This window comes from Malania oleifera, chromosome 7 (assembly GCF_029873635.1).
Source record: "Malania oleifera isolate guangnan ecotype guangnan chromosome 7, ASM2987363v1, whole genome shotgun sequence".
Taxonomy (NCBI): Eukaryota; Viridiplantae; Streptophyta; class Magnoliopsida; order Santalales; family Ximeniaceae; genus Malania; species Malania oleifera.
In genome coordinates, this window is record NC_080423.1 from 100,057,352 (window position 1) to 100,079,251 (window position 21,900).

The 21,900-nt window shown below is 36.2% G+C and overlaps 2 protein-coding genes across 4 annotated transcripts; one reads left to right on the forward strand and one right to left on the reverse strand.

Moving 5' to 3' along the window:
* The first annotated feature begins 7,847 nt into the window (after window positions 1–7,847).
* Window positions 7,848–8,264, forward strand: LOC131160964 (oxysterol-binding protein-related protein 1B). Its single transcript, XM_058116831.1, is given in 1 exon segment — window positions 7,848–8,264. A coding segment is annotated over 1 exon segment (417 nt).
* A 3,561-nt stretch (window positions 8,265–11,825) lies between these two features.
* LOC131159662 (UMP-CMP kinase 4-like) lies at window positions 11,826–19,289 on the reverse strand. 3 transcript variants are annotated; one of them, XM_058114733.1, is made up of 9 exons: window positions 18,878–18,953; window positions 18,581–18,629; window positions 17,754–17,841; window positions 15,567–15,615; window positions 13,443–13,560; window positions 13,096–13,252; window positions 12,845–12,925; window positions 12,655–12,762; window positions 11,826–12,240 (listed from the first exon to the last, which is right to left on the reverse strand). In XM_058114733.1, the coding sequence occupies exons 3-9, from the start codon at window positions 17,808–17,810 to the stop codon at window positions 12,154–12,156; spliced, it is 657 nt and encodes a 218-aa protein (XP_057970716.1). In that variant the 5' UTR covers window positions 17,811–17,841; window positions 18,581–18,629; window positions 18,878–18,953; the 3' UTR covers window positions 11,826–12,153. The 3 variants fall into 3 exon arrangements, with proteins under 3 accessions (XP_057970716.1, XP_057970714.1, XP_057970715.1); XM_058114731.1 differs by having other exon boundaries at window positions 18,581–19,289; XM_058114732.1 differs by lacking the exons at window positions 15,567–15,615; window positions 17,754–17,841; window positions 18,581–18,629; window positions 18,878–18,953 and adding an exon at window positions 15,085–15,231.
* Window positions 19,290–21,900: the final 2,611 nt, after the last annotated feature.

Genomic DNA, 21,900 nt, shown 5'->3' on the forward strand with positions numbered 1-21,900 from the left:
GAGATTCATGGCAGAACCTCCTATGTATGGTGTAATTGACGTAGATTGCCCTGTGCAGATTGCCCATGTGACGAGCTTCCTATACGAGATAAACTCGTTGGGATGAATCATCAGAACTGAGTCAGGGATGCTATTTGGGTCGAAAGATCAATTGATAGCTTTTGTGACGAATATACCACGCTCGGACGCACATGACTTCACGTTGCAGCGACCCCACATATGGTTGTTAGGTGTAAAACTCTGAATGCAGTTGGAGACTGCGTGCGAGTACGTCAGAACAGCGATTTTCGAATCACTCAATATGGGGCGTCTGCACACATCTTAATGAACTCTGCTCGACAAGACCATAGCCAAATCACGCGTCCCTTATTGCTAAGGAGTGGTGAATAGATAAGGGGTGATGCGTCGACCTCAATCGCACATGAAAAATCATAGATCGGTTTCGGCTATTCCATCTTCATATAAGAACAATTGGTTAGAAACAGGAAGGCAATTGCCAAGTATCGGCGATTAGGAGAAGTCTTATCAGACGTTGCCTAGGTGGATGGAAGCAATGTGCACTTATAATCCTGGTATGTCGTAAGGGAGGTGGAACCCTATACCAGGCAGCGAGCAGACCGAACATTTTATCAGTCTTTTGGGCGGTTGCAGCATCAATTCAGGGTTTTACCCATTGTCCTCCTATGATATGTATAGATGGGGACAACCTGTACGGTAAGTAACAAGGGAAACTCCTTTACTGCGACGTGTCCGGTGCAAATAGGCAAATATTTCCCTGTGCATTCGCTATTGCTGCAAAAAGCGAAAGTTGGACACATGGAATTGGTTTCTGTGTTGTCTTCGTTCCATTACCGATAGGGACGACATTTGCCTTATATCGATGGCATCCAGGATCATCGAGGCAGTGTCTCACAATCCCGATTGGCAGCCACAGAGTGGACGCACCACAGATCTGCATTCGACACGTTGTAAGCAACTTCAGCACGAAAGTGCACAGTGTCAATCTGAAGCGAATGGCTGAGCGGGCGGGAAGGGACCATCAGGTTAGAAAGTTTAACATGTGGATGGAGAAGATCTTCAATGAGGGTGGGGAACCCGCGAAGACGTTCTTTGATCAAATCGCTCCTCATATGTGGACTCAGTGCCACGACGGGGGCAGAAGGTATGGGAACATGACGACAAACCTCGTCGAATGTTTCAACGCCGTCCTTAAGGGCGCTCGTAGCCTCCTAATCACTGCTCTTGTGCAACTGACATTTTATCGCGTTGCACATTATTTCAACAGCCGATGGGAGGCTGCTCGTAATGCAATATCATGAGGAAATGCATTAACTCCTCATATATTGCTTGCGATGGAAAGAAGGAAGTTGAAGGCGACCGGACATCGCGTGACGATGTTCAACCGGTCTAGAAGTACTTTTAGCATCACGACTGCGCAGTTGGGACCTCATAAAGGAAACAACGTGCAAACGCTGCGCATTCAGGATTTGCACGTCTGCTCGTGTGGGAAGTGGCAAGCCTTACACTTTCCATGCTCCCACCTTCTCGCTGCATGTGCGGAGACACGACTTAACGCCATGCAGTACATTGAGCCTTGTTGGAGCACCGCTGAACATTATGCGACATATGTGGCGGATTTTCAACCGATTATGCACGAGGTATACTAGCCAGCATCGTCGTTGTCGACTATACAGGCAAATTCAGCGTATGCTCGACATAAAGGTCGTCCAAGGAGCTCTCGTATACACAATGAGATGGACGCTAGGGAAAGTAGGAAAAGGAGCACGTGCAGTATATGTCATCAAGAAGGGCATAATCGCACAAGGTGTCCGACAAGGACCCACTCGGGCGATGCAGCGAGACCATCGCGTTGATGTCGTATGCAGTTTTATACTATTTCACACAGGTTTTTTTTTTTTTTTTTGTATATACCTATTCTGATGCAACGATGCATTTCCAGGATTGATCCAGGGCCGTCCGATCCGAGCGTATTGACGATGGGCGATCATCACAGGGCTAGCCGAGCGTGGACTGATGGGCATGCGGAGCCCCTGTGCTGCCGAGGGGGCACGCAGTTTGCCGAGCGTTGGTTAAAGGCAAACCCCCGCATTGTCCAGCTGATACGTGATGCGGGGTTTTATGGCATTTATCGGATTGCTCATATCCAGCTTGATTGGCATCTTGTCACATCATTGGTGGAGCGATGGAGACCCGAGACGCACACGTTCCACCTACCTCATGGCGAGGCCACCGTCACATTACAGGACGTAGCTATTTTGTTCGGGTTGCCGATTGATGGGCGAGCTGTCACTGGTCGCACTGCCGGACCAGTGGAGGGACCTACAGACCGTCAGGGTCGACTCGCACTGCGTACTATGTGCGAGCGTTTGTTAGGTGTCGTTCCGCCTGACAGCGAGTTGGTTGGTGCACGCATCCGTATGCGGTTCCTTGAGGGGGATGCATTTCGTGAGCTCCTGGCACATGCAGATGTTCAGACGATAGCATGCCACGCACGAGCCCACTTGTTGCGTTTGATTTGTGGGGTGATCTTCTCGGATGTTTTTGGCAATTATGCGCATCTGATGTTCCTTCCACTCCTTGAGGACTTCAGAGCGTGTCACTCGTACAGTTGGGGGTCCGCCACTTTGGCGTGGTTGTACAGGGAGATGTGTCGCGCCGCGCACCACTCGAAGACACAAATTGCGGGCCCCCTTCGTTTACTCCAGGTTTGGGCTTGGGAGAGATTTCCTTCATTCGCGCCTACGCGGCGAGGTTTCCTATAGATTGAGAGGGGTCAGGATGGTCGTCCGATTGATCCTCTCCCACTCGTATATTGGTTAGTACAAATTTTATCTAACCCTTCTCATTCACTCAATAACTATTACGAATACTAATTCGTAATATGTAGTAGTCTTCCATTTGGGAACTTACGTTTCATCTTATAAAGATGGAGGGACGACTTGAGGGCATCGATGGTTGCGCTTCACACATTGCCCTGGTACAGGTTCGAGTTGGACATGCACCGGGAGCATGAGGTATAAATCAATTAAAGTATAGCACATGATATTATTTCTTTCTTTCTTTCAGTTGTGTATAGTTCCGATATTATTTTTGTTTTGTCTAACTGCAGTTTATATGGATGCCCTACACGGATGAGATTTTAGCCGACATGCCGCCTGCCTATGCAGACGGGAGGGACCTGTGGGTAGCGCGAGTGCCACTCATATGCTTTCATATTATTGAATGGTATCTCCCCGATTGAGTCATGCGACAGTTCGGGTTTCGACAGGTCATTCCCGCCCCATTTATGACTTCGGGGGTAGATATTGTTGGGGACGATCTCCACGGCATGGATGGGCGCGGTCAAGGGGTCACAGACTGGTCGAGGATGCACGCGATATTCGTCACTACGTGGGAGCATCGGCGAGACTACATCGTACGAGGGGTGGCGGAGCACAGTCCGATGCGTCTAGATGACCCATACTTCACTTGGTATAGGTCTATCACACGCCGCTTCGTCGACAGGACCGCAGCTGTATATTTGAGCCTCGTAAGAAGATTAATGCCAGAACTCATTTTATTATATATACGTTCCGATTTGAATGCGTTAATAATATATGTTCATATCCTGCAGGCTGACATAGTCATTGAGGCAGACCAAATCTCGTCGAATCCTGCGATCCACCAATTGATGAGTGCTGCACTAGACCTCGTCCACGAGGACGATCGACAGATCTCAGAACGAGGAGGTCGACCTGATGTACCAACACGAGAAGGTCAACCAGCTCCAATACAAGGAGGAGGACATGCCTCCTCTAGTCGTCCAGGGACTCCCATGTCCTCCCCACCAGTCGTACAGGCCGAGTACTTATTCGGCCCGTCAGCGCCTTATGCACCTTCCACTGCAGCTCATATTGCCGGACTATCGAGCAGACCGACTGATGCCGCATCCGACTCTGCTGCTACCCCATCCATGTCATTTTTATTAGACGATCTTTTCGATGGGGTGGGGGTCGATGCACCCCCTATGCCGCCTCGTTCTCTTCCCGAGACATCGTATCATTTCTCACCGCGTGCGCTCCACATGGCTGATGATGATGATGCAGCACCTCTTGGTGGAGAGGATTCACATCCAGCACGACAGGACAGAACACCTGATGATGCTGACGAGCAGGGAGAGGGTAGACGCAGATGGCAGCCATCACGACCCCGGAGACGACCTCGCTGCGGCACGGAGTAGTTTAGCATTATTTTAATTGCATTTTATTTGTATGTATATCAATGATTGTTTTGATTTCATTTGTATATAATTGATTCTTTTTTTTATTCTTTTGTATATATCATTTAATAATTCGTATCTCTAAAGAATTCAATACTGTCAAATATAAAAAATGACACATAATTCGTATCGCTAAAATTTGCATGTCTAGTTAAGTTAATTCCTTAAATTGAATTGTCTTTTACTGCAAAATTCGTGTCGCTAAAATTTGTATGTCTGCATGCATTTACGTGCGTCGTCAGATCCAAACGTGTTTCAGTACTCTAAACATTTACACGTTAACCTGCCCTCACCGCCATATACTACATGCACCGAAAATCTTAGGGAGCACTTAATATATGTTCTCTCCATTAAACTCCTAGTTAATTTGTCTTAAAGTATATTAATTAATTACGTATATTAATTTTAATAAAAAAATATTATTGATTAAGTGATATATTAATTTTGAGAGTATGTATATCCTTAATTAAAGTTTATTTCATGATTTCTCTAAACTTATACTTTAATTGACTATCCAAATTTAAAGTTCAAACTTCATGTAGTTACAACATGTAAGAATCGTTAATTTTGCATTTGAATTTAAATTTGTATAATTAGAAAAAGTTTAGTATGGTTTTCTCTACATTCATGAAAATAATATTTTAAGAAATTAAATATATATAAAATAAAAATATATTTTAAATTTTTTATATAAATTTAGAAAATAAAAAATTAATTTGATATTTTTACAATTATTTGAAAAATTAAAAATATTTGTTTCCACACGCAAATAATGTTACATCTTTTTTTTTATCTTTTAATTTTATATAAATAATATTGTACTTTCATTTTTACACACATGCGTCAAGGCGAGAGAGGTCCAATTTTTGAACTTGAAAGAAAATAATAATAAATCTCGTTCTCATGAAATATCCCTGCCTTCTTCCTCCTTTCTCACAGTGCAGGTTATTATTAACTTGAAGCGCAACCTGGCAAATTGAACTATATATTCTGTGTTTTGAATATTTCATATATTTTAATTTAGCGATAGACATGCCTTTTGTCAAAGGAATTGTAGAGATAATTATTATTTTTGTTTTTTAATTAGACTCAATTTTTTAAAAATTTAATTATTTTAATATGAATGGGTGACTAAGACAAAAAAGCATTCTAATAATAATTCAATTTGATTCAAATCCTACTTTCAAACACCAAAAGGATGGGTCAAAATAATTGATTTAGTATGCGGATAGTCAAAATATAATAAAAAAGAGTAAAAACAAAAAAATTAAGACGTACGAAGAGGTATTGATGCTGCTATTATCTTTCATACACTCCTTAGAGAGACTATATGCATGTAATATAATATTTATAATTACATATGTAAAAAAAATTTTGTTCGGTCTCTAATCCACTCATTTTAAAATATCATTTTATTAAGGACAAATTTTGTTATTCCACATGCATTTAATAGTTAACTGACAAAATAATCATTTCGTCAATAAAATTCAATTATAAGAAATTTTGTAGTAATTTTTGTAAATTCAGGGGTTAGAATCATATTTTGAAATTTTTTTTTGGATTTTATCCAAATTTTTATGACAAAATACTTATTTATAATCAATAATTTCTTTTATGTAAATTTTTTTAAAAAAATTATATATTTACAATTTAAAAATTAAAATTTAAGTTTAAATTATATTTTTAAGGAAAAGTTATGATTAAATTTATTAAAAGGGAATGTTTATTATTTAAATTTAAATTTGCAAAAAAGGGGAGTAAATAGAGCCAGAAATCTTGCAGGACTAACCTACGAGATTTTCCCACTGTCACGTGTCACCACCGTGTTCGTCTGAGTCTTTAAATCTCGCAGCATGAAGCTGCAAGATTTTCTCTGCACTCTGCCACGCATCAGCTTCTCATTGGCATCGCTTTTAAATCTCGCAGCATGAAGTTGCGAGATTACGTGAGCATTATTTTGGAAAAAAATTTCCCAATCAGAGTGTTATTTTATATTTTATTTGTTTTTAATTATAAAACGGGAAAAAACTCCGGAAAAGATCCTGGGAAAATTTTCTTTATTTCAATTTCCTTTCTGTTGCCTAAAAAAAACTTTTTGCTCTGCCCTCCGTTTCACCGTTGATGGTTCTTCAGCTCCCAGTTCTTGAAAATTATTAAATATATAGATATATACATAAAACTTAATACTATTTTATTTTATATTCTCCTCAAGTTTGGGAAAAGACATAATTTGTTTGAGGCTTCAAAAATTTTCGAAATAAAAAGATAATTTAGGTGACTAAAAATAATCATTTGCCACCATTTTCAAAGGCAACAAACATGAAAAAACTTGAATTTTTTATTACATCATTTTATTTGAAATAACTATTACTGGTGTTCAATGTGAATGTATATTTGTTTAGAAAAATATTTTTTTATTCATATTTTTGCCCCCACTGAGAAATAATTCTGAGCCTGCCGCTACATTCTATGCTAACCGGTAGCTTAAAATTTGAAATTTGAATTTAGGTTAAATGTAGCATACACATACATTGTCAAATTCACATATTCAATTAAGTTCAAAACTTTGAAACTCAAACTCCCAAACTGCAATCTATCTAAATTCCACATATATTAAGAATGCTATATATTTAAATGGTAATTAATTAACCCGGCCATCTAAGTTAATATAATTCAACATATACAATGGACAGGGCGGCTTGCACTCTTTCCAAGTTTAGTACTGTACCATAGTATCCAAAGCGACATGATGGTGACTGAAGTCCCAAAATTATCAAATATATATATACAATTATAAAAATGGTGACAAATATAAGGATGGCCGTGCATGCATGCTGCACATTCTGGAATGTGTTCAGTTAAATTAAAGCATTAATGCGTAGCTAGTAAGAATTTTAAATCACCATTATTATTAAATTCAGCTAAAAATGTTAATTAATTTTGTGATGAGATGTACAGAACCTACAGATGTCCCCATTGCAAAAAAATGACAGGTGAAAAATGATCGAGATCCCTGCCTGAGAACAATTCAAAAGTGGAAAATGATGGAATGCACAAAATCAAAATTAATTATATCTGAAGTAAAAAAAAAAAATCGAAAGAAAATAAATTTCCCAGACTACATAATTCAATATGTAGGATTAAAGCAAGCATGCAGATTCTCCTGCAGTCCAACTGGTAATTAGATAATGAAGTCATGCAATGCATGGCAGAAACTTAATTGGATGGGGATATGTTAGACGTATGAGGAAAGGGAACCATATTGCCAAGGCGCTTACTATATATGAATACAACGAAAACAACACATTCACAGGCATTCTCAACACGTCACGTTCATACAATTAATCCATCTACAGTCTCAGCGGAGAGAGAGAGAGAGAGAGAGAGGTTGATGCAGCGACTCCTGCATGAATTAATTAGCCTCTGTACGTATACAGATATACACACACACACACACACACACAAAAACGGGTGGGCAGCTAGTGAGTAAGCAGTAGTGTAATTGAAGTACGTTGTAGGCTTGCAGCAATTAGCTGAACTATTAGTGATGGCAGGAGCAGCAGCAAACATGGCAGCGAGGGTTGTGAGCAATTCCAGCTTGGGGCTGGATCGAGTGGTGAAGATAGCAGTGCCTTGCTTCGAAGCTCTGGTGAACTAGAAGCATGAAATCAAAGACATCACTATGGTGGTGGCCACCGATTCCTGCCCCCAGACTGATCTGAAACCTATCGAGACTCTCTGCCGGGAGCTGGACTACTACTTCGAGGGCATTTACAGGGAAATGATCTCGCCCGCCGACGACCATACTAACATTAATGCCGGCCCTTCTTCCACTACTACTGTTGCGTCTGCCCCCGCCGGCACCTCCTCCATGAGAAGACCAACGAAAGGTAGTGCCGCGCGCCGGCCGCATGCATGCATGCATTTGATCAATCAGTCAATGCCGGCCGCGCGCCGGCCGCACGTCGTAAATAATGTTGTCTAAAGCATTAGTTTACTTTCTTAATTTCAAGCATCTGCATGCATGGCCTACCCCTCAAGTTCTCTGTCTGCATTAACGGCTGGATGATGCACGTCGCCTTTAATTATCTTCCTTCAATTCGTCCCGCGCTTGCGCCAGATGTATGGACGCACGTCTGTGATGATATGTGCTATCTTTGATTTGGTTGTTTCAATCTGATTCTCCACCCTCTATATGCATACATACATATGTATACAATTACTTATTAGCAGCTGCAGCCATGCAGGAGATGTTAATTAATAAGACTGGAGGGAGAGATGAGTTAAGAGGAAGAATAGGTTAAAGGTAGAGGGACATCGTTAAGAGGAAAAATTAGTTATAATTATCAGTAAGTTAATATATATGAAGGGGGCATAATTAAATGAATAAATTAGCGGATCACTAAAAATTTGTCTCATTTTAACCCGATTCACCTTGATTCGTACCCATCCATTTAACATTTCTATTCTAATATATGATAAGTTTATAATTGACAACACTTACTACAACAGTGGTGTGACAATCTTTGCAGCCATAGGTGTGCATTGTAGAAAACTTTATTTATTTATTTTTATGTACAAGACATTATTTTTAAGCAGCAATTGTCCCCTATATGATACAGGCCTACATAACCAAATGAGTGCAAGCCTGTAGTACTTTTATTACTCATTTGGTTTCTAGGGCACAATCATTATGTAGGAGAAATGGGCAAGCGGTTAAGGCATTGCATTGGAACTTTTGTTTACCGAAGATTTGAATCCCTCACTTTCACTGACGTCAGGCAATATTTTCCTTCTACCAATAGCTAAATATGAAAATTCATTGCTAAACCTTTTTTTTTACTAGAAGTCAGTAAAATAGTAAAGCCCCAAACTGGGATTGGGCAAAATGGAAATCAAGGACTCTAAACATGCATGCTAGCTTTCTTAAGGATTATGACTTTGTAATTCCCTTCTGGCGCAAGCTGATAAATTATATACAGAATTCGTGCTTCTGCTTCTTAAATTATAAATATATTGAAAATAAGTTTTTCATTTTATAAGTTTGATATTAATACATATAAGATCATATGTTTAACATGTAAAGTTGAGTGAGAGATCCATGTATAATTTGTTCCTGTTCTAGCTGCAATGCTGCAGTAGTAGTGCACTGTGATATTTGGGGAAACAGGTAAAGCTGCTAAACCTGCTACTACTAAGATTGGAGTAACCCAAATCCGCAGAAGATACAACTAATTTGCACCCAAAAATAGAAAAAATTATTACTAGTGAAAAAAGTTCAATAGATATCTTGAAAGTGAAATTTTTCATTATTTCAGTAATTCAATTTCTCTGCTAGTGCAAGAAGCAACCTTTTCCTCTGCCCTCTGTTTCATTGTTGAATGTGTGTTCTATGATGGAAATGCTCTGAAAGATAAACAGGGCTGTGAATGCCCCCTCCGGATCCGGCTGTTGCCTAGAACATCCATTTGCCATCCCCAATTCCGATTCTGACTCGGAGTAGGCATGCCTTCGGACCTATTTTTGTGCTTTTGCGGCACACTTTTGTTTTTTATTTTCTTTTATTTTCCGTGTATTTTCTTATCTGCTCCACACCATGATTTTGAAAACGGTACAAGTGCTTGTAATGATCTATTCACCTTGTACTGCCTTTGGTATTAATGAAAATTTCACGGTGTTTTTGGTTTACTTGTCTTTGGTGCTATAGTGTATTATTGCATGCATGCTATTTCTGGACTCTCTGTTTTTCCATATGCAGGTACATTGGTTGCCATTCATTGCACCATGCAGTGCACTCTCTCATTCCCAAGTGTTGTTCTTTTTTTCCACACTTCAGTGAGGACACTGAAGCTCTGAGTTCGGGGTAACTTAAGACTCTATATTTGGATTTAGAGTTGTATCAAATTTGAAGAAGATATAAAATAAAATTATATTAAATTTTGTTTAAATTTATTCAAATTCAAATTTGAGATCTAAAATTTATGATTCCAAACGCAATTAAGGGTTGTTGCACAAACCTATTTCGCGGGTTTCTTCTTATGAGAAATTCGAAGGATTTTATGTTGATATCTTGGACCAATCAAAGAATACAACATGTCAGTTCATCATCAAACAACACATCATCCTTTTTTTCCTTACCTTTCTCTTAGAATCTCTTCCCTAGAATCTGATTACATACAAACCCACACACAAACAAGCAATCCCTCATTACTAAGAATAAAATATCTGAATATTAATATAACCCAAAACTGGATACATTATTGTTCAATACACCAAAATACAAATAATTCATCACGGGATTCCAAGACTAATGAAAAGATGGAATGCACAAAATGAACAATTAATTACTTTATAAGTATTAAAAAAAGTTACAAAAAACCAATCACATGCATATATAGGATATAATTCAATCAAATTAAAAGCAAAGTACGGAGATTGAGGAAAGGGAGTTATTGCAAGGTGTAATGCTCCTAGACTCAATTCCGATGAAAGATTATATGCCAAATAGATTATCCGCTTTAGCGTACAGATCTCACGAATTTATCCTATTAAAGGCACCTCACATAGTTGGAGTCTAAACCATTCTTCTAAGCCCACAATCTATTTAATACACATCCAACGTGGGATCGTGACAGACTCTTCCATTTGATATCTCACACCCTTGTCAAAGTAGCTTACATTCTATGTGAGAGCCACCTACATGATAGTACTCTCACAATAGCTTTAATACCAAATATAACAATCTAGACCCAATTCCAAAAAAATATTATTGCTATAATCCACTAGCCTCGCGGATTTATCCTATCCAAGGCGCCCAGGAGCAGCTTTTCACAATATGGGACCCTAGGCGACTGAGATCCTTAATATTTTGTTTAATTTTTATTTTTATTTAAAATTAATTTCACCAAATACAATGATTTAATTAGGAGCCTTTAATATTTTATTTAATTTTTATTTTTATTTAAAATTAATTTCACCAAATCGAATTCCATAAATAATATTAACATTATTATATTAAAAAAGAAATTAGGGGCCCAAAATTTTTGGGGCCCTAGGCAAGCACCTCAGTTGCCTAAATGTTGAGCCGGCCCCGAAGGCGCCTCACATAATTGAAGTTCAAATCATTCTTCTAAGCTTAAGATCTTCCCAGTACACATCCAATGCGGAACCATAATACAAGGCGCCTATCATATACTAATACAATGAAAACAACACTCAGACATCCCAATCTCTCTCCTTCCCCTCACATCCATACAAATTATACTAATTAGTCTAGCCGAGAGAGAAAGAGATCAAGAAGAGAAGATAGTGATCCTCTTCGTTTCAATTTTTTATTCTAAAATTTATTTTTTCTGTTTAAAAAAAATAATGATTGAAATGGAAAATTGAAGTTCCACGACCACAATAGAATCAAGTTCCAACACAATTAAAACTAAGAATCACGATGACTAGATGAATACGGCAAGAATTTAAAATAAAAAATTAATGAAATTAACGCAACATTTAGAAGCATAAATTTCTGACCTTAAATTTGGATCTGCATGAATTTAGACAAATTTTAATAAAATTTTATATTATATCTCATCGAATCCAATACAACTCTAAATTCAAGGTCTCTGCAAACATAGGGTAAATGTTTTCATAAAATATAGTCTTAACTTCTGTCACCACTAAAATAATCAACAAGCTGAATCTAATAATTAATGATTCCACGCTTCTATTCAGTGATTACAAACTGAGAGCATATGCAGCGTTAAGTTAGAAGTAGATGCAGTGCTTTCGTTTGGCCTCCTGACATCCGGACGCCAACTTGGGGGTGTCCAAGATGTGAAATATAACTGGGCATGTTTCATTTGGAAATGGATGAGGGAGACTCACTCTACCAACTCCTGGTTTAGAACTTGGAGAACACACTCTTTGACAGACTCAAATACATCTTCGATGGGTCGCTCAGCATCAATCTAATCCAGCAAGAACAAGGGCAAATAATCAGATGGTAATTATAGATTATCCCTAGTGTACAAATTTAGTAAATGAAGCAACAAAATGGTAATGGTAATGGTAATGATGATGAAACATTCCTACTTCACAACAATATTATTGATCAGCGAGCAGGAAGAGTTTTTAAAAAGAGAATAAATTGAGTGGAGTTGATTGCATTCAGTTCACAGAGTTCAATAAAAACATGACGATTGGACTGAAAGGAATCTTGCTTGCATGTGGATTCGACTATTTTGGTTTATAGGGTGTGTTATTATCAAGGAACTCGATAAACTGAGTGTAACAACTTCAAATCAGTCATTCCCTTTCAAAAATTCTTGACAGTAATATATAAGCAAAAACCAAAATTCAATACTTCAGCAGATAAGATTTACCTTCTGCACCTTTTCCTTTGAGCTGTAGTAATTGATTACTGGCAGAGTTGATTCAAAATAAACTCTAAGTCGTTTTCTTATGGTTTCAATATTATCATCAACTCTTCCCTTCAAAACCACAGGAAAAAAGTGTGTGAGAGAGAGAGAGAGAGCAGAATGAAATTGAGCAGAAATCCTGCAACTAGCTAACCTGCTTTCTATTCAGTACACGTCTAATCAACTCTTCTTCTGAACAGTCAAAGAATAACACACAATCTGGCTCAGTTCTCATCTGCAACATCATTTATAATAGTAATCACACAACACAGAGTCTGTAAGAAATTCTTGAGTTAATCATGGTTGCCAAGGTGTAAATAGTGAAATATAACTATGAAGAAATTTCGGTATTAGCAACTGAATCAAATTAATTGCTAATTTTAAAAAACAAAACTGCAGCCTCACAGTGTTCTCAAATGCAATGCGATTTTCTTCATTACGTGGAAAGCCGTCGATGAGAAATTTCTTGTTTTTGCTCCTCTGCATTGCCTGCTCCAAAAGCTTAACAGTTACCTCAGATGGGACAATCTTCCCTTCCTTCTTGAACTCCAGGATCATGGTTCTGAAACATCATGGGAATCAATGATGAAAAAAAATTAGGAAAATAAAAATACAAGTCGCTGCAGTTGCAGTGATGACAACAACCTCCACAACAACAGTGACAGTGACTTTTTGGGGATACACAAGGGAAGCAATGAATTAAATTTTAACTTCAAAACTGTATATTAACAGGAACAATAAATTTTGCACACCCGTTTTCAGATCCAGACTCTATTTCAGCTTGAAGAAGATCCCCGGCACTAAGATGAGTAAACCCAAAGTGCCTAACCAGCAGGTTGCATTGTGTGCCCTTTCCACTGCCTGGACCACCTGTCAAAATATTATTAGGATCATATCGTTGGCTCATCTACATAAACAGTAAAGACTTACAGAAAAGATGGACAAAACAGAGAATCAACAAAATCAGGCGGAAAATTGGGACCAGAGGAAAACAGGCCGCTGGAAATCAAATGAGATACAAGATTGTTTTATTTATCTGCTGATTAAAAAAAAAAAAGAGGAAGACTATTTTATTTATATATTTTGCATGTGTAAATTTTTCTTTAATACTAAGCAGGATCATATATCTTCTGCATAAAGTGGAAGACTTACAGAATGTTGACAAAAATAAAGGGAGTTAAAAAAATCAGGCCCAAAAAATTGGAACCAGAAGAAAAAGGCTGACACCAGGGCCTCTGGAAATAAAATGAGGTTCAAGATTGTTTATTTATCTACTTATAAAAATAAAAGATTGTTTTATTTAATTATTTTGCATGTGCATGTCTTTGATTCTAAGGAGATAAATATGTTCAAAGTTTAGAGTTGAAGCAAGAGGAAGGCACCACGATCAAGTAGCACCTCTCACATTTGAATTTTTATTCAAGAATGAAAAATGTGTATTTATTTAATTTAGTTTCTAACTAGTATTAATTTTGAAAATATTAGCTAAACAGGTTTTAGTTTCTGTTTCTGATTTATGTTTCCATAACTTTTCATACGGATACCAAACGACCCCTAAGAAACCCTAAGGATAAAACTACTAAAAATTATAAAATAACCCAAAACAATCAAAATCATAAAATAACCACAAGTGGCTAAAAGTTAATGAAATAAACAATTATCCTCAAACAAATACAAAATCCTTAATGTGTTAATCTTGGAGTAGAATATAAATGCCTAGAATTATCCAAGAGGTCTCTATAATTTTGATATAACCCATCAAGAGTTAGAACATTGTACCCAAAATGAAAACATTACTCCCAAAAAAAAAAACAGCTTGCAACGAAAAGGATATTGATTTGCTCATACCTATGGATAGTACCTGAAGAAAAACAGAATAAATTTGCTTTAGGCATTTTATTTAAGTTTCCAAATGAGACCCTCGGGAGAGCTTCTGCTAGAAGCTAAATTCCCCGGGAAAGGCATATGGAAGTCAATGGTTTGGAAAATGTGGCCAGCCTTAATTTACGCTTTATACAGCCACTTAGGAAGCAATTTTGATGTGTAATATTTTGAGACTAAAAGGCATGATTCAGATGATTTGATGCTTTATGCGCAAAAATGATGGAGACAGAAGTAGTCGTTTCCTTAAGCATTATTTGATGGCATGATAGTTGTGGAGTGATTTGGCAATAGTTTAAAATTTCCTGGACTTTTCCAGCCACTTTCACTGAAATAATGAAGTGTTGGGACTTGGGAGTATGTGGAGAAGGTTGGGGCAGGGAAGATTAGAGGATTGCTCCATTAGGGCTGATGCAAGCTCTTGGAGGGAGAGAGATCAGAAGGCATGGAGGAAAGCATCTCAAGGCTAAAGAGAAGTTTTCATAAGGAGCATCTCAAGCCCAAAGAGTGAACCTCTGTTCCTGTTTTATTTTCTGGCATCCTTTTTCCATTCATTCATGCACTTTGGTTTGAATTTTTTGGGGAACTCGTCTATTTGCCCTTTTGCTCACAGAATTTTGCTTTTGATAGTCCCCTGCACTTGGTGGCACCCATTGTAGTTCATGAACTTTTTGCCTATAAAAAAAACAAACAAACCTGTGCTTTGGTGTCATGTATTATAAAACATAATAATATCTATGAGGTTGAAGCAATTACTAACAGAGAAACTAGGAATTTCACGTGAAAGATGTAAATCCACTTTTAGTACTATTTCAGACAGTGGTTAAAGGGGAATGCACAATCAACTTCTGGAAACACTTCAATTTGGGATCAAGCTTTTAAAAGCTTCAATAAGCAGATCAAAAGCAGTTTGCTAAACTGATGGATCTCTAGGCAAAACATTTGCAACTCGCAAGTAATTATGAGTGCTGAACCAAATGTGGTAAATGGCTCACCTAAAACAAATATAATTGAGAACTCATTTGAAAAGTTTCCACTTGCAACCTGTCAATCAAAGATACATGTGTACAAATTAGCATAAGTAGGAGGATATTTCAATTATAGCATGTTCTTAATTTAACAATACATAAATGCACATGATGGCTGTAGAATATCAAAACTGGAAGCCAAATTAGCTTGTACACAAACTTCCTTAAGCTTTCATAGGCACTCTGCACGAGTGATTTTGAGCCCACAACAATGTTTTGCACGAGTACCAATGAATGGGTGATTATAATAGAAGCTATGAAAAAGTAACCATCATGCCTCAGGAATCTTGAGCCATAACCATTGCATAAATCAGTGCATCACTTTTCTTTTCATTTTTCTTTTGGTTTGAGGTTAAGTTCAGTAAAATGCAAAACTTTCAAGTTTAGTTCAATAAAATGCAAAACTTTCAAGATGATAAATATATATCTAGTTATGTTACATAAAATCCACTCAATAGTTCGACTATGTTTAGAAGTTCAAACTCAAGAGTCAGAGTCCAAGAGAACTTTTCTGCTAAGTTCAAGACTTTACTGAACACAGCTGCAATGTGTCCATTTGGCTCAGGTAAGAATAGGCACTAAGCACAATTTTAGAAAAATCAAAAAAATACAATTAAAAATGATCTTAAGGCTGGGAAACCATGAAGAAAATATAAGCAGCAAGGCTACATATTATGACAATTCTAGGATCGAATGCCATTTCCAGTCTGCAAGCTATTTCAACAGTTGACGAGTTGAAAAAATAAGTGAAGTTGCAGTTGTTAAGGCTACAACTAGATGAATGAAGGCACTGCAGGAACAAATTTATCCAATCAGTCCTGAAATTTATCTGTCATGAAATAATGATGGATAGCCCAAAATAAATAATTTTTTTAATTAAAATCACAATACCCAATGTACAAAGCTTGCATGCCATATTGGGGATCTGGAAAGGGCAAGATGCGTGTAGCTGTACCTCCATATTGGGATAGGTTGCTCATTTGATTTTAACCTACGAGTTAGGATGCAACATCCTTCCCATTAGGTTATAAATATTTTTAATTATTGAATATAAATTGATAAGAAAAATAAGCATAAAATGTGTTGTCATTCCATTCTTTTCTTCCTAATCATTTAAAATTTTCTCTAAATTACTCTCAACAATTTTTTTTGGGCTCTAGCCCCAGTGCAAAGATTATAGGCAGTTTAGAGACTCAAGTCATTGATATAAGAGAAAAACAACTACGCTTAACCAGCCTAGCTACAATGGGGCGACTCCCAACTGTTTTTAAAATCAATTTTTAAATTCCTAAAAATTCTCAAAGCTCGAGTTCCAGGGTCTGGTATTTTTCAAAATGCAAGGCGTACGGTACAACCAAGGCAGTTGTCAAGGCAATTAGATACCCAGTTCCATCAGACCAATTGCTATCTACTGCTCTTTGGTTTGTGCACCAAGGCTAAATTTTTCTAATTTGCTATTATCTATTGAGTACCTCAAATAATTACTTGACGTATAAAAGATTAGTACATTTAAATTATTTGAAAAAATAAATAAAAAATTCAGACTTTCTTATTTTAAATAGTTAGATTTAATCAAGGTTCGGAAAGAAGGAAATTGATAATTCCATGTTACGGATGTAATGGGATGATTGCAACTGCCTTATCAGCACTGCTCTTTGGCAGAACCATGTCAATTATCTGAGATTCCTTTACATGTTGTAATGTGAATGCTCATATCCATGCTTTGTTGTAGCCATAATTCTGTTTTTAATATGACATTACTCTCAAGAATTATCACTTCAGAGTTCAGATGCTTGAGTTCAAATAAATGCTAGTATATTCTTCTAGTTCTAGTTGTAGTCTTCAATGAAAGTATTCAATTAAATGCAGTTTTCCCCAAGGTCAAATCATTTCTTCACACGCATAACTGCAAAAACACGTTCATGAATCACTTGTAATACATGTGGCTTGAGCAGCTATTTATGTGCCTGGGCGTATGACATGAACATAAAGCAGCTACACAGGCACCTCACAAAGCAGTTAGGTAACTAGCATGGGCATTGCTATTTTGATAGGATAGGCCTGCCTTTCAAAAAATTACGCTTGCAAATGGAGATGATAAGAAAATAATCAAGCAGCATTCATTGAAGAACAGAAGCAATGTAATACACCAACCTCACTTGGAACTGCAGTTTTTTCTTTAGTCATGGCAGCTCTTGCAGTGGTTTCCATAGACTTAAACTGAACCACTTCCTTAATGAAACTGACAATGTAAAAAAGCTTCATCAAAAAACTGAGGGATAACAAAATAAGGCAACACTAATAAAGTAAGGAATGAAATCCATATGCTAAGGGGGCGGGGGTGATGAAATCAAATATACTAATGAAGATAAAAAAAAGCTGTCAGTAAACGGAAGCTTATGTCATTAGCAAAAAAAAAAAACCTTTTTCAATTCGTTATTGTAACCTAGTTCTACATTGCTAGCAAGATCCCATGCCTCTTAATTACTGTTTTAACAACTAAGGATATAAATAGCATCAAGAAAATTATATAGAAAATAATGAAATTTTGCATAAAGATTGAACACAAACAGTCAAACAGTGGCACACTTACTCAAATCGTATTTATACATAAATGGAATTAAAACGATTCTAAAGACTTGTTTTTAATAAGAATAATAGAGTTTAGTATGCGTATGTGTGTGTCACTGAGTGTGTAAAATTATTTTACACAGTAATCCTACTCTCTCTCTCTCTCATAATTCTCTCAATTCTCTCTCTGATTTCTGATATGCAGTTGCTTGTCCTACATCACCAAGTTTTTGTACAAAGTCTCGCGACTGCCAATGTTAGAACCAAATGTGTTCATCATACAAATAAATAAATCTAGTTTAAAATTTATCACTGGCTTCTAAAAAAGTAATGAAGGATGAACAAGTTGTTGGCTTTAAAATAATAAAGCAATAAATACAAATAATAACCCAGAAAACAGCCAAGCAAACCTTGACAGACGCAATTCCGCAACGATGGCTGGAAACCGACCGCCAAAACCTGATCTCGCACGAGATAATAAATAAGAACTACGCTTAAACATTCCCACGCCCACTTCAACTTAACTTGGTTTGTCAAAATTAACAAACGAAATCATATAAAGATTCAAAACATGAAAGACATTAAATCATCAGACAACTGTCGTCAAATCCCAATCCAGTTTCATCCATTAACAATCTCTACTGCGCAATAGAACAGAGACAGGAGCACAAAATCAGGGATTCCAAAATCCGCGGAAGAGAGAGTACCTTCAAAAACCCTTGAGCCGTCCAGCCACAGTGCGAGCACGCTTTCGTATAGTCTTGTTGAAGCAGTAAAGAACCAAATTGAAATTGTAATTGAATAAAAGGAAAATTAAGGAATCTAAACACGCTTTCTTGAGAATTCTAGTTTCGTAATCGCCTTGTCGTCCAAGCATTGTGATGTTAGGCTAAACTATAAACAGGAAAGGCTGCTGAACCTTGAACCAATTGGAGGAAGTTACCAAATTCGCGGACAATACCCAAATCAAGAGAGAGAATTGCTCCAAAATTAGAGGAATTATTATTGGGAAGAAGATTAATCACATCTTGAAATAGAAAACAAAATCCCGTGAAATTTTTCAACTTCTTCAATCTCCTTTCTATGATGACGACAAACCGGTTAGAATCAGATCATTTTATGGAATAATTCTATAAATAATTTATTTTATAATATAATAATTAAATTTATTTTAAAAATTATAACTTAATAATTTTTAAATATTTAATAACTAATCATAAAATCGTAATTTTTTATAGTTTTTTTTTTTATTTTGATCAAGAGAAAATTTAGTATTCAGCCTTAAGTTTGAATGTAAGCATAGAACAAACCCATAGACACATATAGTAGTTGAGAATTTGAAACTAGGTAATTGTAAATTGATGCCTAATAAATTATCAATTAATTTAAACATTAGTTGTTAATGTTGTTAATGGATTGACAAATATCCATCGAATAAAATCTTAAATCTATCAACCAACTCATTTAAAAGCACATAAGAAAAGTTTAAATCATATTCAACTCATTTATTCATTTAATACACAGATTAGTTATGAGTCATTTTAAGTAGGTCAGACTCGGTTTGAATTAACAATTTTTTATCTATTTTGCCTGGTCTAGAGTAGGGGTGAGCAAACAGTCGGTTCGGCCAAATTCGGTTAATTAACCGAATTAACCGAAATTTTCGATTAATGATTTCTAATAACCGAACCGACTGAACAAAGGAAGCTCACCGAACCGAACCCGACCAAATTACCTTTTCTGGTAATTCGGTTAACCGAATTTAACCGAAATAATTTGAAATTAATTATTAAAAATAGAATATAATTATAACTTTTTTACTAATTCGAGTTTAATTAAGCATCTCATCTATTAATTTTATTAATAAAAAAGATATTTTGGTATTAAACTATAAGAGTAGAATCACTAGCATTAATTATCAATTCGGTTAACCGAATTGATAATTCATATTAACCAAACCGATAACCGATTAACCGAAAATTGGTAAAAGCGTAGCCGAACCGAACCGACCCTATTTCTTGACCGAATCGAACCGACCGAAATTGGTTGGTTAATTCGGTTAATTCGGGTTTCCCCGAATTATGCTCACCCCTAGTCTAGAGGACATGGAATAAAAAGGAAAAAAAGAAAGAATTGAAAATATTCACTATTTTATATTTGGTTATTGGAAAAAATTAAACATATAAAATATTTAAATTGATAAATAAAAAATCAATTTTATATATTATTAATATTTACTTTTAAAATTTTTAAGCATATTAGAATGAAATTTTATTTTAATAATATTTATTAAATAAAAAAATAAAAACGATTAGAAAAAATTATTTAAAAAATAATTTTATTATTAGGGTAAAAGACACTAACCTTGTTTGAGGTTTGACAAAAAGATAATAATCTTACTTGGGGTTTTAAAATTTTCAAAAATCTCTCATAAGGTTTAAAAAATTTTAAGGATTTCTCTTGAGATTTTTTAAAAAGACATAAATCTCTCATTGTATTTTACAAAATCAAAAATAAAAAACAACAACAATAACAACAATAGGTCTTAAGTCCTACTAAGTAGGGTCAATTACATGAATTCTTTTCGGTTAATTCATTATATCAAAAGTATTTTCTTCTATTAGATTAAGGCTTGTTAAATCCTTACTCACTACCTCATTTCAAATTATTTTAGTCCTATCTCTATCTCTTTTCATGTCATAAACGACAACTAACTCACTTCTCCTCACTGATGCTCTACTAGATCTGTGTTTCAAATGTCTACACTATTTAAGTCGCCTTCCCATGTATTGGTTTCAATCAGTACTATGCTTAAATTATTACGTATATGCTCATTTTTTTATTTTTTTTTTAATGTTAAACCACTTATCTACCTTAACAATCTCATTTCAGCAACTTTTATCTTTTGTACATGTTATTTCTTAGTTATCCAATATTCTAAAGCATAAAGCATATATAGTTGGTCATATAACTATCTTATAAAACTTTCCTTTTAATTTTAAAAGTATTCTACAATCACACAACGCACTTGACGTACTCTTCCATTTTATCCAACTTATTTTAATTTTACATACTACATCTTCTTCAATTTTTCTTTCAAATTGCATAAGAGATTTGAGATATTAAAATCTATCAGTGTTATTAATTTTTTGATTCTCAAGTTTAATGTGACAACCTAATTTTTCTACTATTTTTTTTTCAACAATAATAATCAATCATCATCTGTCAACTAACTCTGATACCATATATTACACCTAACCCAACCCTAAGGGGGAGGTATCAGGTATTCAATCCATCCAAACATACTATCCATGCAGCGAATTACATATAATGTCTGAGCCCAATATACATTACCATCCAAAATGTGACAACCCGAATAATAATGGGATTTAAATAATAAAGGGGAAGGGAAATGGAAACAGTAATAGAATGAGGAAGTTGACTTCGTCGACGAAGACTGAATTTCGTCGACGAAGAAATCCCGAGAGGTTTTGAGCCGACTGAATTTTGTCGATGAGGACTGAATTTCGTTGACGAAATTATTAAAGGATTCGTCGACGAATGACGTGGCTCGTCGACGAATCCAGTTCTATAAATATAGAAAAATCCGGATTTTGTTACTTCATAATTAAGCAAGCTCATTCTCTCTCTCTTCCATTCGATTCTCTCTCTTTCTCTCTTCGTTTTTGGGCCGGATTTACGCCGGTTCGACGATTTGAAGTCACCACGA

Bases quoted from the DNA above. Each gene is read 5' to 3' on its own strand.
- LOC131159662 (XM_058114731.1), bottom strand. From the start codon at position 18,672: ATGTTTAAGCGTAGTTCTTATTTATTATCTCGTGCGAGATCAGGTTTT. The intron at 13,561-15,566 runs GTGAGCCATTTA...ATATTTTGACAG, and splicing joins CTCAATTATATTTGTTTTAG to GTGGTCCAGGCAGTGGAAAG. The intron at 12,926-13,095 runs GTGAGGCTGCAG...ATGATGTTGCAG, and splicing joins GCATTGCATTTGAGAACACT to ATGAGAACTGAGCCAGATTG.